The sequence below is a fragment of the Euprymna scolopes genome, chromosome 14 (genome assembly GCF_053919585.1).
Source record: "Euprymna scolopes isolate OS-2025 chromosome 14, ASM5391958v1, whole genome shotgun sequence".
Lineage (NCBI taxonomy): Eukaryota > Metazoa > Mollusca > Cephalopoda > Sepiida > Sepiolidae > Euprymna > Euprymna scolopes.
Window position 1 is genome coordinate 72,420,275 of NC_136495.1, and position 15,276 is coordinate 72,435,550.

Here is a 15,276-nt window from a genome sequence, read left to right on the forward strand (position 1 = left end):
TTGTTATGAATTATGTCATTCTAAACTTACGCGTAACCGTTTCGAGCGTCGTAAGCTACTAAGAAGGTCGGTTGGTTGGTTGTTTTTGTTTTACGGCATATCAACCCTTTACAGGTTATTTAATGCCGAACCAAGTGATTTTGAAAAAAACTTTTTTAATAGAATATATTTGCTTTTTTTCAAGTCGGTTTCTATTTAACTCATAGTTGGGACCCTATCAAGTACTACCACTCAGGGCTAGAGTGGACCTGGGAGCAATTGCAATTAAAGGGTGGCTTCACGCTCCCCAAAGCCCGCAAGCTGGGGCCTCACTAACGGATATAGTTTAAGGTCATATCCAGGACCACTAAGAAGGTATTTGGGGGTTTCCCCCATTGCAAGAACTCAGACACCTGGGTTGGAAAGTGAGATTGTGAAGTCAATGCCCCATGGGGAGGGCACTCTGGTCTGTAAAAAATGCCTGGGCAGCCCGGTCGGCATTCCCCGGTGATGAAGCCTCAGGCGATTAGCAATAAACTAACCCCTTCTCAAAGAGAGAAGGCAAAGCCTGAGAGAGTGGACCTCTTGAAACTGCACAGAACTAAAGTTCCACCGCAAAATCAACAGGTACCGTATCATTACATGAATGGTTTGATCTCAGCTGATTTTGGGGGCCCAGGCTACTACGAAATTTCAGCACATTCGGCGAAGTCCCTTGTAATAAACTTGATAACGAACAAATGCGTGGGAATTAAGGAATTTGTAAAAATGGCCAAGTGTTTTGGAGCCATTCTCACGTTTCAATGAGAATATTTGATTGTCGCTAGAAGAGTCACATTTCTTGGCTGCATAGGCTTTTCAAGATTTTCAAGATTTTTAAAACATTGAAACATTGAATGGACGTAACAAACTGTGCCATTCAAAGGATTTGTCAGCTAAAGTTTTATTTTAAAATCTTTATTATTATATAAAAGGAATTGTGTGTGTGTGTGTGTGCAAGTTCGTTCCCTATGGACTCCTAAATTGCTATGCCAATTTTAAAAAGAAATTCACACATGGGTACTTTATGTGACTGTCAGTGTCAGATGCTGGCAAACGATTTTGATTTCAGCATATGGCAATACCTATAGTCGCGGTATCTCCTTGCTGGTGAGACGAACCTTATCAGCTTTGACGAAGGTTGTTCATGCGGATGGGATTGGACGGGCGGTTGTAGTCGATGTTGTTGTTGATAGCATTGTGTTTCGGATCGTCGCGGTTTATACACCAAATTCTGCAGTCGAGAGGGATTTGTTTTTTTTTTTCACCGGTTGGAGGTGTTCCTTGAGGATCCGAAGTGGATAGTGGTAATAGATGATTGGAATCCCATCCTTGATCCCAAAATAGATAAGATCGGGAGGAGTAGTGGGCCGTATTGGTGTAATAGTAATCTGTCAGACCTGATTGCTTCATGCGACCTTGTCGACAGATTTCATCTGAATCACTCAAGGCAGGAGATGTGGATGTGGCATACAATGATCCACCTCTTTCCATCCAAGCACTTAGATCAGATGTTAGTTAGGACAGGGGATGTAGACTTTTTATCTTGCCCCACATTCCAATCTTTAAGGCATTCAGACCATAAGCTGGTTATGGCCCATCTGAACTTAAACGCTAAGCCTAAATTACTGTATGTTGAATACCTCCTTATTGGAGATAGGGTCTAGTGGGGGCAGTAATGGGGAGTTAGTGGTGGGTTATCACTAAGGCTACGATCAGATGCTTTTCTGTCCAATACAGCCAACGCCTTGCTCAGAATAAGGCTAGGGCAAAGAGGAACTTGGAAGATATGCGAACTTTGGCGGTGCCTGAGGGGAGGATCCCCGAGAATTAGCATTAGCTAAGGTCGATCTGAACCACTTGGCTAGCGAGCAGTACAAAGGTCAAGTAGTCAGGGCTAGGTTAAGAAAGTTTCCAACGAAGCTGTGAAGATTGACATTATTGAAATAAGGCTGCTCTGTGTTTGGGCTTGGACGGGTACATTCGAAAGGTAAACGACCTGGAAGGACATGCCTTCATATTGACACGGGAGGAAGGAGCGCTTCACCCAACTATCCAGACTCAGGGTCAAGAAGTTTGGAAGCTATTTGGCCGACTCGCCCCCGCAGTTCGAACGGCTAGCTACAATAGCTACAATGAGTCTCTAGGACTTAATAGTCTTCTCAATAAATTCTACTCGAGGCTGTTGCCAATGTTAGTCCCTATTCTCAAGGATGGGTTCAACCATTGGTTTGCCAAGGGCTTCATTCCCGGGCAGGGAACTAAGGGAGTGATCTTATTGCTGAGGAAAGGTAGCCAGCATGGTGGGGAGAAAAATATAGATGATTGCAGGCCCTTTACTCTGCTAAATAGAGTTGAAGATTTTGGTAAGAGTTCTTACGGATCGCTTAGAGGTTGTCATCACTGAAATGATCGAATCTGACCAGAGCTAGCTGTGAAGGGGAGATCGATTCCAGACAATCTGCATCTAATCCACGCAGTCATAGAGGGAATAGAAAACGACACCAAAGCCGCGCTGAGCAATTTAGATCAGTTCAAGACTTTCGATAGGGTCGACCATCATTTCCTGGGATCGGTTCTAGAGGCCATTGATTTTAATTCGGACTTCCACAAAGTAAATCTATGTTCTGTACACAAATTGGCAGGAGCGGTGCGGATAAATGGTAGGCTCTCAAAGGCTCTCAACATTGTTTTGCCGTCTCTCGGTCGGTGTGTCAATGCTGTCTGCTGTCACCTCTGCTTTTTGTTCTGGCATTGGAACCACTTCTTTGCAAGTTAAGGATCACACACCCGTCCTGCACGAAATATCTCACTCTGGCAGGATGTATGCCAGGCTTTCTGCATTCGCCGATGACATCACTGTGTGCATGTTGAGCCGCACAGAAATCATAATGGTGAATAAGGTGCTCGCTCATTACGAAGAAATTACAGGGGACATTTTCAACCGCAACAAGCCTGCTCAACCGCATATTCGCCTGAACTGATGGCACAGTCCATGTTCTTGGTGTCTGGTTTGGACCGGGCTTATAGCTGGATAAGAACTGGTTGGAAGTACAGAATAATGTCAAATCATCGCTTCTTTGAGAAAAGGGAAAGCACTATGTTTGCAGGAAGGTATGTACTTAAAGTTCAAGCGAAGGAGATCTGGGACTGCTTGATCTCAAATGTCATAGAAAGGTTGGTTTTCCTGTGCCATTCTCTGGTTGAGAATGTTCCGTAGGTCCTTGCGGTTGAAAGCGGCTTTCCCAACCTCACACTCAACCCCTCAGTCAAAGGCTGTCATATGCCGAGGTAGGAATCAAAGTTCTTTGCCGAATGTTAAACTAGAGCTGTGTCGGGGATCAGTGTCCTCTCACAGCCTAGTAAGAAACTTTATCTGGCACTAATGGTGGGTATTGCTTTGGATCCCCTCGGGGAGTGGCTGGAATGGTTGGAGGAGGAGATCTGCTGACAGCGGAATTGGGCAACAGGTTGGGCTTATCTCGATAATTCTGAGTTTTCCCTGACCTGGTGACTGGTCCCGAACACATTGTCTCTCTTTGCTAAACTTCACAAAGAATTCAAAAGCATTGCTCCCTTGTGTCCGTGCTGCAATGACTATGAAATTAGAACAGCCAAACAAACAATATTTTCTATAGACTTCGGGGACTCATGGAATATGTCAAAGAGTTAACGGCTTGCATCGATGCTGAACACTTGCTTTTCCTTGACGCCACATATGTTATAGACAACATTGATCCACCACTGTCTGGGAAGAAAAGAATTTCGAGTAGCTAGAATGGTGACTTGGATCACCCACCTCAAACAGATCTACGACGGGAGATCTGTTCCCGATCAGAACTTAAAGTAAAGATCAGATGCGATTGGAGGAGGTTGCCTCGAGTGGATTTCAATAAGAGTTGGTTGCATAACACTAGTTTATGTATTCGTTGAAGAGTTAGGTTTGCATGTGTTCCCACCATAAAGCATAGCACATGCGGTCTTGGGTACTTCAGAACTCATCCTGTAGAATAGCGTAGTCCTTAAAAAGACTCTTGGCTGGTGGTACAAATGAGATCCTATTTATGCTTTGTTTTTTCGTACTAGAGAACCTCCGAGATTGCCCAACCCATGCATCCCTTTTTTTGCGCCCCCCCCCCTCTCGTCTTCCCCCACGCGAAGGTCACCTTCCACCCCCGTTTTTCATTCCTAATATTTTCTCTCCATATCCTCTAGTAAATCACCCCAATCCCAACAAGATAACGTCCTGCTTGTTTTCGGTTCCCAGGGAAACAGTGGGCAATTTGATACTTAGATTAGAGTCAGTCCACCCCAATAGTCATTTAATTTGGTTCAGGTTTTTTTTTTTTTAGTGTGGTGTTTTTTTAGCTCTTCCGCACTCCCAACTACAAACTTGTTACACCATCAAATTCCAAGACATTTTTCCAATGAACTTTTTTTCTCTTTTGCATTTGTCAATGTTTTTTTGTTTTTTTTTCAAGAAAACTTTATATGTTGGTTAGTTGTTTTTTGTTTTACGGCATATCAACTCTTTTCAGGTTATTTTAATGCCAAATCCAGTGATTTTGAAGAAAATTTTTTTAATAGAATGTTTTGTTTTTGTTTTCAAGTCAGTTGCTCTTTAACCCATAGTTGGGACCCTAACAGGTACTACCACTCCGGGTCAGAGTGGACCTGGGAGCAATGGGAATTAAGGGATTGCTCGACACTCCCCGAAGCCCCCAAGCTGGGACCTCACCATCGGATATAGTTTAAGGTCATATCCAGGACCAACACTTCATATATACACACGCACACATGTAAATATTTTTTCACAAAACGCTTGTGATACTCTAAGTAGGTTTAACTCCACGGTGTTAATGCCATATTGTGGTGAATGTTGCCACCAAGAGTAATCTTCAAAGTTTTACAGACTCACTAAAAAGACCCTGTACCCCTTCCTCCCAAATGTTATTAAGGGCTTCATGTCTAAATTTCTTGTTTGTAATTTTTGCATTTTTTGTTTAACATTAATTGTAATTTTTTCGAACAATAAACTATATAAACAAGATCAAAGTGTAGTATCTGTTCTGATGCTACACTTCCATTTTTCTGTCCTCGGTCAGTGGAGGAGAAACCCTTCATAACCGAGACAATTTTTATATTTGTTCCAATGAAGAGTGCCCCTTTTTGGGGAGCTCAATTTTTTCCCTACACTTTGTGTCTAACTCTGTCCTCGTGGGAAGGTAAGTAAATAGGAACAATAAAAGTGTGAGAGGGTTAAAAATTTGTTGATCCTCATTCAATCCCGAACAACGTCGGGTATCCCTGCTAGTCTCTCATATTTTGTAAAGAGGCAAATTCTGCAATGCATTATGCTTTAAAAATTGTCACTGACGGACGGACAAAAATTCTATTTATTTAAGATTGTATTGTCTATATTCTCATTTTGAGTGTTACTTAGACAACGTTTCGGGCGGTATAACCTTCTGCAAGTGTGTCTTGTCGAACTCGGGAATCTGTAAGGAATCTCGAACTAAACGCTATCTACCTCGAAACCTGCAACATATGCATTCCCTGCCCCCTGAATGTAACACGATATAACTTTAATATTTATCTTTATTACTTATTCACCCCAAACGAAGCACAGTGTCACTTGAACGGAAGGGGCTACTATTTGAAACGAAATTCAACAACGATACTGTGTAGGGAGTTGAGCAACGAGATATCTGTTCACATTACACTTGAACTTCTGCACGTTTGTATAGTCAGAGAAACAGGGAACCGACAGGGAATTCCAAAGTCTAGCAGTTCTAGGGAAGAAAACATTTGAGTAGAAGTTTTTCTGGTATCTATGGATCTCTATAATGTAGGGGTGGGATTTTGCTGCTTGTTGGTTTAGTCGTAGTAATTGGAGTTCGTCGGATTACCTTCCATTAAAATACTTGTAAAGTAAGCACATATAAGTTAATATTATCAGCCGAATGTTGTATCATTTAAAAGAAGAAGCCTAAAATAAACGGGTAATAATTTTTGTTCGGCGTATGAAAATGATGAAAACGCGAGGCTAAGATAGTGTTTACATTATCAAATCCTTAAAAAAAACAATCCAACGTAAACGCCATTTTGCAAGTCAAGGCATACTTGAGTTTAATAAACAAAGCAAAAATCATGTAATAGACAGATTTTCATGAAATTTACTACACGTAATCATTTTGGAATTAATTTGCATTTGAAATGCAGTTTTTAAAAATTATATGAGAGGAAATTTTTTTTGCACGAAATCTGAACAAAATAGAATTGACTAAAACTCCAACATGTAAGACATCTGAAAAGTTAAAAAAATTAAATATTTATTTTTTTATTTAAAAAAAAAGTTCTTTTCTTGCTGACTTTAAATTCCCCAAAATATAAATAGAAAATGTACATTACTTTAATATTATTATATTTTAGTGTATTTAGTTTATTGTTTCTCAATAATATATAATCAGTTGAATTGCAAAGAAAAAAAGTCTCAAAAATAATTAATTTTTATAAAATTTAAATGATTTAAATTCGATAATTCTTGAAGGTCAGTTTTAAACATGGTTTTAAAATCAATAAAAATATTATAATCTCTCGTAATTATGAAACTCTGTGGACCTTGCTTGTCATATTGCTTGCTTGCATCTTGTATTTACAAAAATGGATGACAGGAAAATTATATATATCTCTAACATAAAGTTGAACGTCTGTGTGTGTGTCTGGTTACGAATAGGCTCCAATATGGTTGACTATTATAAAAAACACTGATCACATATAATTATAGAAGATGTATCGAGACACATGAATGGGTAGGTTTGATCTGGCATAATGATGATTCATTAAAATTGTGGGGTCTGCATTCACGCCTGGTCCACAAAGTATGGTCCACAGAGTATGGTCCACAAAGTATAAAAAATTAAAAATTAAAAAAAAAACTTTTACAAGTGTTTTTTATATAGATGTACATAATAATACTTTGGTAAGTATGTTTTAACTTAAATAGAGATGGTATAATAAAATTGTGGGGTCTGCGTTTGCGCCTGGCCTCCATAGAATGGAAATAGGCACAGACTTTAATAAAGTCTTTTCATATCTATTTGCGTAAGTATACTTTGATAATTATGTTCCAGTTTGAAGAAATATTGTATAATAAAATTATGGGGCGTTCGTTTGCGCCTGCCCTCAATAGAATGGAAATATGTCACAAAGTTTAACAAGGTTTTTTAATGTAGGTCAACAGAATATTGTGATATGTGTTTCAATGTGAACAGGTATGGTATAATAAATTATGGGGTTTATCTATTTTATTTTTACTTTCATCATATTTTGCTTTGGTTTTAATACCCCAAATTCGGAGCTATCTCTTTACAACGATTCCTTTTCATAAACTATCATACTTTCATAAATCAGAGTCCATTTTTTGTAGGCTGTTTTTGAACGCAGTCAACGACGGGTACTTTTGCTAGTATATATATATATATATATATATATATATATATATATATATATATATATATATATACAGTAGAAATGGTAATTAATAAAAACTGAATAAAGTGCTCAATACTGTTGTAGAGCAAATATGCATTTTATTTTTTATTACCGTTTTTTCTGTTAAGTTACATTATTGTTTCAGCTACCCGGCCGTTTTTTTTTTTGCCGTGTGTAGCTTCCTCAGACTTTTACAGAAATGTCGCACCCCTCCCCTAACATCATTCACTCTTTCATCCCATCATAACGAACATTTCTGTAAAAGTCTGCGGAAGCTACAGACGGCCGAAAACACGGCCGGGTAGCTGAAACAATAATGTAACTTAACAGAACGATACGGTAATAAAAAATAAAACGCATATATATATATATATATATATATATATATATATATATATATATATATATATATATATATATATAGTCTTGGATTTTTTTAACCTTTAAAACTATGTAAGAAAAAAAACTATTTTATTTTTATATGTTTTTATCATTCGTTAGAAAACTGTTTAGTCAGTAAGTCATTTAATCGCCTGCAATCACTGCATCAACTTGCTCCCTCGATTTTACAATAGTCCTAATGTTAATTAAAGGGTTCATCAGTTGTTTCGCAGGAAACACTTCTTCGGGGATTTAAAAACAAAACCGCATATTAAATCATGGCTTCTTCTCTCTCTCTCTCTCTCTCTCTCTCTCTCTCTCTCTCTCTCTCTCTCTCTCTCAATATATATATATATATATATATATATATATATATATATATATATATATATATATATATATATATATATAGGGTGTCCCAAAAGAAGCTGACAGATTTTAAATTTGATTAACTTCCTCAGTATTTATGTTATGCTTACCAATTTTCATGATTTTTTGGAAATATTGTAGTCTACTTATTCTAATTTTATTTACACAACTAAATCTAGGGTATGTTTTTCACAAGGTCTAATTTTAGTTATGAAAAATGATGTTACTCACATATCCACCGTTTTCATTTTCACACTCTTGTGCTTTCTGCAGGGCATTGTCCATTCTCATTGGCTGAAGTTCTTGCACCAATTGAATTTTATATGGAAATTTACTCTCTTCATAAAGCATTCTGTGAAAAGATGATCGATAGACTCCAGTTTGACTTGATCTCCTTCTTACAGATGTGGATCGATCCTCGGCCACACTCTGCTAATCTCTGACGATTCTCATCACTTCTTGCCGTACGGGGTCTACCACATTTAGGGAGGTCACATACAGACCCTTGCTCATGAAATCGAGCCACCATAGCTTTTATTGCATTGGGAGTAGAGGAATTTCTTGTGTTCTGAGTTTCTGATATTGACTTATTCAACCGAAAATACGACTCTGCAATAATTATCCGCTCCTCGCTAGTGTAACGAGTCATGATGACCTAGATGATCTGAAAAAATAAAAGAAAAATATACAAAATTAAGAAAGTTATGGATTTTTTTTAACCATCAACTTCTTTTTGGACACCATATATATATATATATATATATATATATATATATATATATATATATATATATATATATATATATATATATATATATTCAGAATGTGAGAGATTATTAGTCCTCGCACGAAAGAGCAGGACACAAAATGTCTTAAATAATAATAATAATAATAATAATAATAATAATAATAATAATAATAATAATAATAATAATAAAATAACAATAACAAAGACTTTCGTTGACAAGGACTACTATTGACCGTAACCAGTTGTACATTCCTTTTTGAATTTTCATCTCTATTTTTCTCGTTATGTACTGAATATTTGTTAATGAAACCTATATGAAATGTGCTCCTTATTAAATTTTGGTGCACTTTAAAACTATTATCTTTCATCTAGCAATTAATGATACAGATATAAAATTTTCAATGATTTTTTTAAAAGTACAACAGAATGTACATTACATAAAATAAATCCAAGGTAATTTTTTGATTCAATTTAAATTAAATTTTTATACCTTACTTTGTAAAATTTATAAAAGTGCACTTTGAAGATAAATAAATTTCAAATTGAATCGTGTACCTTAATTTTTAAAGCCTATAGTAAAAACATTTTGTTTAACAATTTTCATGCCTTGGATGAAATGCTTTTCTAACTTGTATAATTATCTCCACAGCAAAGCAACGTCTCAGCTCACACACACACACACACACACACACACACACACACACACACACACACACACACACATATATATATATATATATATATATATATATATATATATATATATATATATATATAGCAAACAGTTAATAAAAAAACTTTGAAAAAGAGTTAAAAACATGTTTAATCTGAAAAGAAAACACTAGATAAGTGGATAGTCCTTAATCCGCGGAGTTTCGAAGAAATACTTTCCTTCTCATCATATATATATATATATATATATATATATATATATATATATATATATATATATATATTGTTACGAACACCCTCCCTTGGGAATGACGAAGGAGAATAACGCATAAAAAAGAAAGCAAAAAGAAAATAAATTTGGTCCTCAGGTTCGAACGCATGCGGTGCATCAAACAAGAGGAGATGGGAATCTTTTCTCGGGCCAGTGAAAGAAAACAAATGGCACAAATCACAGCGAACGGAAGGCGGACACTTTTTCCATTTTTAGCGATTGGTTCAGAAACACACACATCCACAACTCATGTTGATTTATAAAGTTTGCTTCAAATTATTCTGTTCATATCTTTAGCCCATTATGAATAAGTTTTCTGTTTAGTTTTTGATCGGTGAGTGTCCGCACCCATCCAGGCTTCCGTCCATTATTGACGACTATCTGAAACGGTTTCATCGTCCGATCGCCAACGCTGCTTGCAGAGGAGTGTCTGTATAAAAAAGACTCTTTTTATCCCTCCCCTCTGTCTCCCCTCCATTTCCATCCGTATTTCGCTAGCATCTCTCCTTCTTCCTTTGCCTCCTTTTGGCGCTAAACACCCTGAACCAAAAGGGGGCCCGGGAAGTGCGTCTCTGCCGAATGACCTCGTCAAATTGCTGGCGCATCCTTAAGGTGTGGAAAGGGTGTTGATATTTGTAGCGCGTTTTCTTCAACTCTCTCACAATTTCTCCTTCTTCCTACGCCCTCAGTTTCTCTCGTTATAGATTCGACCCCCTCCCTCCCTCTCTCTCTTTCTCTCTCTCTCTCTTTCTCTCTCTCTCTCTTTCTCTCTTTGTTCTTTTGCTTCGCCGATAATTACACAACAAAAAAAGCAAGATACATTCTCCGTCATTATTAGTTACATAATCCTAAAAATAGATAACGCGTTTTAAAGAGATAATTCTAAATTTCATTTTTTTTTTTAGCCGACGGAGAATGTGTCTTTCTTTTCTCTCTGGTAGATTTATAAAAGTAGTCCTTGGTGAGCAGAAATCTGAAGCACATACTATCAATACCTCAATGATCCATTCGGGGTCAACCCCCATCTTGATCTTTATCAATGATCTCAACTAAATATTATTCGTTGACATTTATGCAGGTGACACAACGATCTATGGCAACACATCGAAGGTTATTAATGATCAAGATATTTCTGATTTTATATCTTCCGACCTGAACGGTATGATGCAATGGGGAAAAAGGTGGCCGGTTACTTTTGATACATGTAAAACCAAACATTTTCTTTCACCACCTTGTCCCAATTGAAATGAATGTCTTTCTTTTTGAAGAAGCCCTTGCTTTGATAAGCTTCTAGGACTGACTTTCATTCCAGATTTGAAATGGGAAATTTATATCAAATCTGTTGCTAAGGTAGTTGATTGGATTCTTTTATCGCTACAGAAAATGTATCATACTTGACGCAGTCCTCTACCTGCATAAAAGACAAATATGTCCTTAGATGAGATACTAGTGCCACATATGGGGATGTACTGCTAAGACTATACTTCCATACCTTGAGAGTGTACAAAACTAACTTCGAAATCTAGTAGGGAGATCTTCTTCTCTTTTCCTACAGCCACTTTTTTTTTTACAGAAGTGATATTGCTAGTATTGCTCAGCTCTTTCGTTATTTTCATAGTAGGTAATCGACTGATCTTAAATCTATAGCATATTCAATGTAGCCGTCTTCAGCCTCAATCACCGCCTCCATATGTGTCAAGAACTGGGAGCGTGCTTTTTCCACAAACGCCGGCAGGAGCTCAGCAAATAGTCGGTGGATGGCGGCGATCAGACTGGTTTTGGGTGTTTTGAGAGATAATGCTGCTGATGTTCTTGACGTTGACCAAACAACGTAGTCCAGCGGGTTCAGATTGGGGTAGGAGAAGAAGCCAGTGAGAAAAGGGGGCAAAGTCGTGGCACTACTTCTGAAGCTAAGCCTTGGCCTCTTTGGACTTGTGAACTGGCGCCGAATTCTGCTGCCACACTCAGGGTCTGCCGGCGGCCACCTGATTGTAGCTGGGGATCACCACGCTCTTCAGTACATTCAGGTACACTTTGGTGTTGACTTTTAAGCTGAAGTTGAAGATGTAAAGTGCATGATGTGGCCCCTCACTTGAAACCACACCACAGAAAATAACCGGGGCCGGAAACTTCATTGAGCTGTTCCCTCAAGCGTTGAACCGTCCAGATTTGCATTTTGAGTGTGCTTTCAATGGTTCTGTTGTCATAAGTTGGATCAGTAGAGAGCATGAGTTGCACAGCGGCGCATCTCCGATCTTTCTTGTTGAATATTGTGTCAGTTTAAGACATAATAGAAGACTCCTAGTGCTCTTGGGATTTGTGCAGAACTGGTCAACTAATAGATAATCTGCAGCAAAAAAAAAAAGAAAGAAAGCCGGTTTTCATCAAACGGAAATGGAATCATGTCGTCTATTCTGGGGCGATAATTTTATCGTTCTACTCTGTATAAAATAAAAATGACTATTGTCATCTGTAAAATATCGAAATAAGCACCAATTTAAAAATATATTATTATAAAAATGCAATTTATTGGACAATAGTGGTTTCGGTTTTTAATTCCAAAAATATGGAAACGCCATAACGGATAAGTTACGTATTTATTGCTAGTCATAACATGGAGCCTATTAATACGTTAGTCGCTTGAATTCACATGTTTATTGTATAAGAAGCGGACAAATAAAAGCTTAAATATTTTTTTATTTTATTTTATCCACGAAGCTAGATTATTCTCGTTCAGTCAGCCATGAATTCCGAATTTTAAAAATATGCTTAGATGTGATTCTGTGCAGTTGTAGGATGTTCATCTTTCCAGGCCCTTCCTTCTCTCTTTGAGAAGAGGTTGGTTTATTGCTAATTGCCTGAGGCGCCCCTACCGGAGGAACCAATAGGGGTGCCCAGGCACTTTTTTGAAGATCAGAATGTCCCTCCTGATTTCTCAATCCCACCTTCCGACCCTGGTGTCACTGTTCTTGCAGTGGGAGAGAAATAAATGAACGTAAATACCTGACGCATGTAACTTACATCTTATCCATCTTCCGTACTTTCTGTTTTTCTTCGTTCTATTCTGTGCATTACTCATAATGCTGATCGTGATGTCTAAAATAACGTCGGTTCCAAGGTGACCCGCAGAGGATGATGATCATGATCATGACCTATGACATATCACCAAAAGGTAAACAGTTTTGGTACCTAGCAACGCATCTACCCCGCAAAACGCATTCTTTTCTTTTCTTTTCCTTCTCGTGACGTAATGAAGTCTGGCGTCGACTCAAGGATTTTTTTTGAATTTGTGTTGCAAAACAAGATACAACATAAATAATCTGCAAAATACTAAAAAACAAACCAAGAAAAGGCGAGAAAATTGTTATATGAGCAACTAGCAGAGAGACCCGACGTTGCCCGGGTTTAAATGAGGGTCCACGAATGTTCCACATTTTCAATCCTTTTATTGTTATCGAAATTAATAAAATCGCCCATTTTGCAATTAAATCGATTGATTGCCTGAGACCCTCCGCAGTGCACCGTGAGGAAGCTTCACGTGCCTTCCAACAGTGACTTAGTCCACATTGCAATGTAGAAAACCTATTGATTATTTTATTAGATTATTTTTTATATATAACGGCTTAAATAAACGTTTAAAATGCAAAAGTCAAGTAACATGCTTCAGTTGTGCCCTAAACAGAAACATTCATTTCGAACGCGTTCCAGTCAGATTAAAGAACTAATTAGTGATTTTTATGCAGAGCCTTCCTTCTTGTGCAGTAATAAAGCGTCTCAAATGCACTTGTGATGTTAGGCTGTATAAGGTGTTAACTTTAGTCAAAATTGATTGTTCCTTCTTTAATCAAAGACATTCAGATACATACAAAGCCTATCTTAGGACACAGCCAGGCACATTAAATACACTGGTGTGAAATTTTAAAAAAAATCGGCCTCGCCTTTCAAGGAGTCCATTGCGAACTCTCTCTCTCTCTCTCTCTCACACACACACACACACACACACACGCACACAACTTCACAGAGAGAGAGACAAAGTCCCTTTTATATAATAGTAGATGCATAGATACATACGTACGTATACACACACACACACATACATATATATATATATACATACACACATATGCATATACATATACATAAAGAAACAATCAATACAGAGGAAATGAAATGTATACCCGGTATAATCAAATGTAAACTTCAATTTAATAAAAATATTAATATTTCTATATTACTGAATTACCAATGAGGGAGTCATAACCCACGCTAAAATGGTATTCCCGGTTTGTATTTAATTCTTTTCCCACATCTTCCATTTTATTCATGTATAAATATTTTTTAACTGACATTTGTTTGCAATTTATAACTAAATATCATAAATTGTTGTTTCATTTAATGCATCAACCATCAAATTCTATCCTTGCTACAATTATAATTTGCTAATTTCCTACTGTCATCTCATGAGAAGAATAACAAGAGTTGCATTCTTTGAAACTCCACTGAATAGGGACTTTGAAAATTGTTCTTTGGGTATTCTGTCGGATAGTAAATTTAATTGAAAATTTTAATTTACAGTTTTAAATTCTTTTCTTTTCTCTTACACACACACACACACACACACACACACATTTATATATATATATATATATATATATATATATATATATATATATATATATACACACACACACATATATATATATATATTTTTTAAATATAATGAGCGGAAGTCTCTCGAGAGCTCTTTCAGCTATCATCTCATCAGGAGAAAATCGATAGCGTAAAATAATAATATTATGTCGAAAGTAAAGAGTTCTGATGGGGAACTATTGAATGTGTCAAAAATTACGGGGACACTAAAATAAAGTTTATTAACGTTTAAAAAAACGATTAAAATAATCACAGTTCCCCAAAGAGAAACAATGCGTTAGATGTTTCTTTCTGCCGGCACAAAGAAGGTTTCCGCACCGCAATAGAGACAGACTCCAAAATCTTTAAATGGTTTCTGCAGTCCGCTCTAGAATCTGTCTCTATTGCGGTGCGGAAACCTTCTATGTGCGTGCCGACAGAAAGAAACATCTAACGCATTGTTTCTCTTTGGGGAACTGTGAATCTTTTCTCCCGTTTTTGTTTTTTGTTTTGTTTTTTTTTTCCTCGTTGTGCCAATATTTTAATCGTTTTTTAAACGTTAATAAACTTTATTTTAGTGTCCTCGTAATTTTTGCCACATTCAATAGTTCACCATCAGAAATCTTTACTTGCGACATAATATTATTATTTTACGCTATCGATTTTCTCCTGATGAGATGATAGCTGAAAGAGC

At 37.1% G+C, this 15,276-nt stretch overlaps 1 protein-coding gene across 1 annotated transcript in view; it reads right to left on the reverse strand.

The window, feature by feature from the left end:
- Nucleotides 1-15,276, reverse strand: part of LOC145293084 (uncharacterized) — a 256,411-nt gene that overhangs the window by 93,829 nt on the left and 147,306 nt on the right. Inside the window, exon 2 of the mRNA XM_080139443.1 lies at nt 8,494-8,926. Within this exon, the coding sequence (XP_079995569.1) occupies nt 8,494-8,613 (120 nt within the window). The 5' untranslated portion in view covers nt 8,614-8,926. The remainder of the gene's footprint in view (nt 1-8,493; nt 8,927-15,276) is intronic.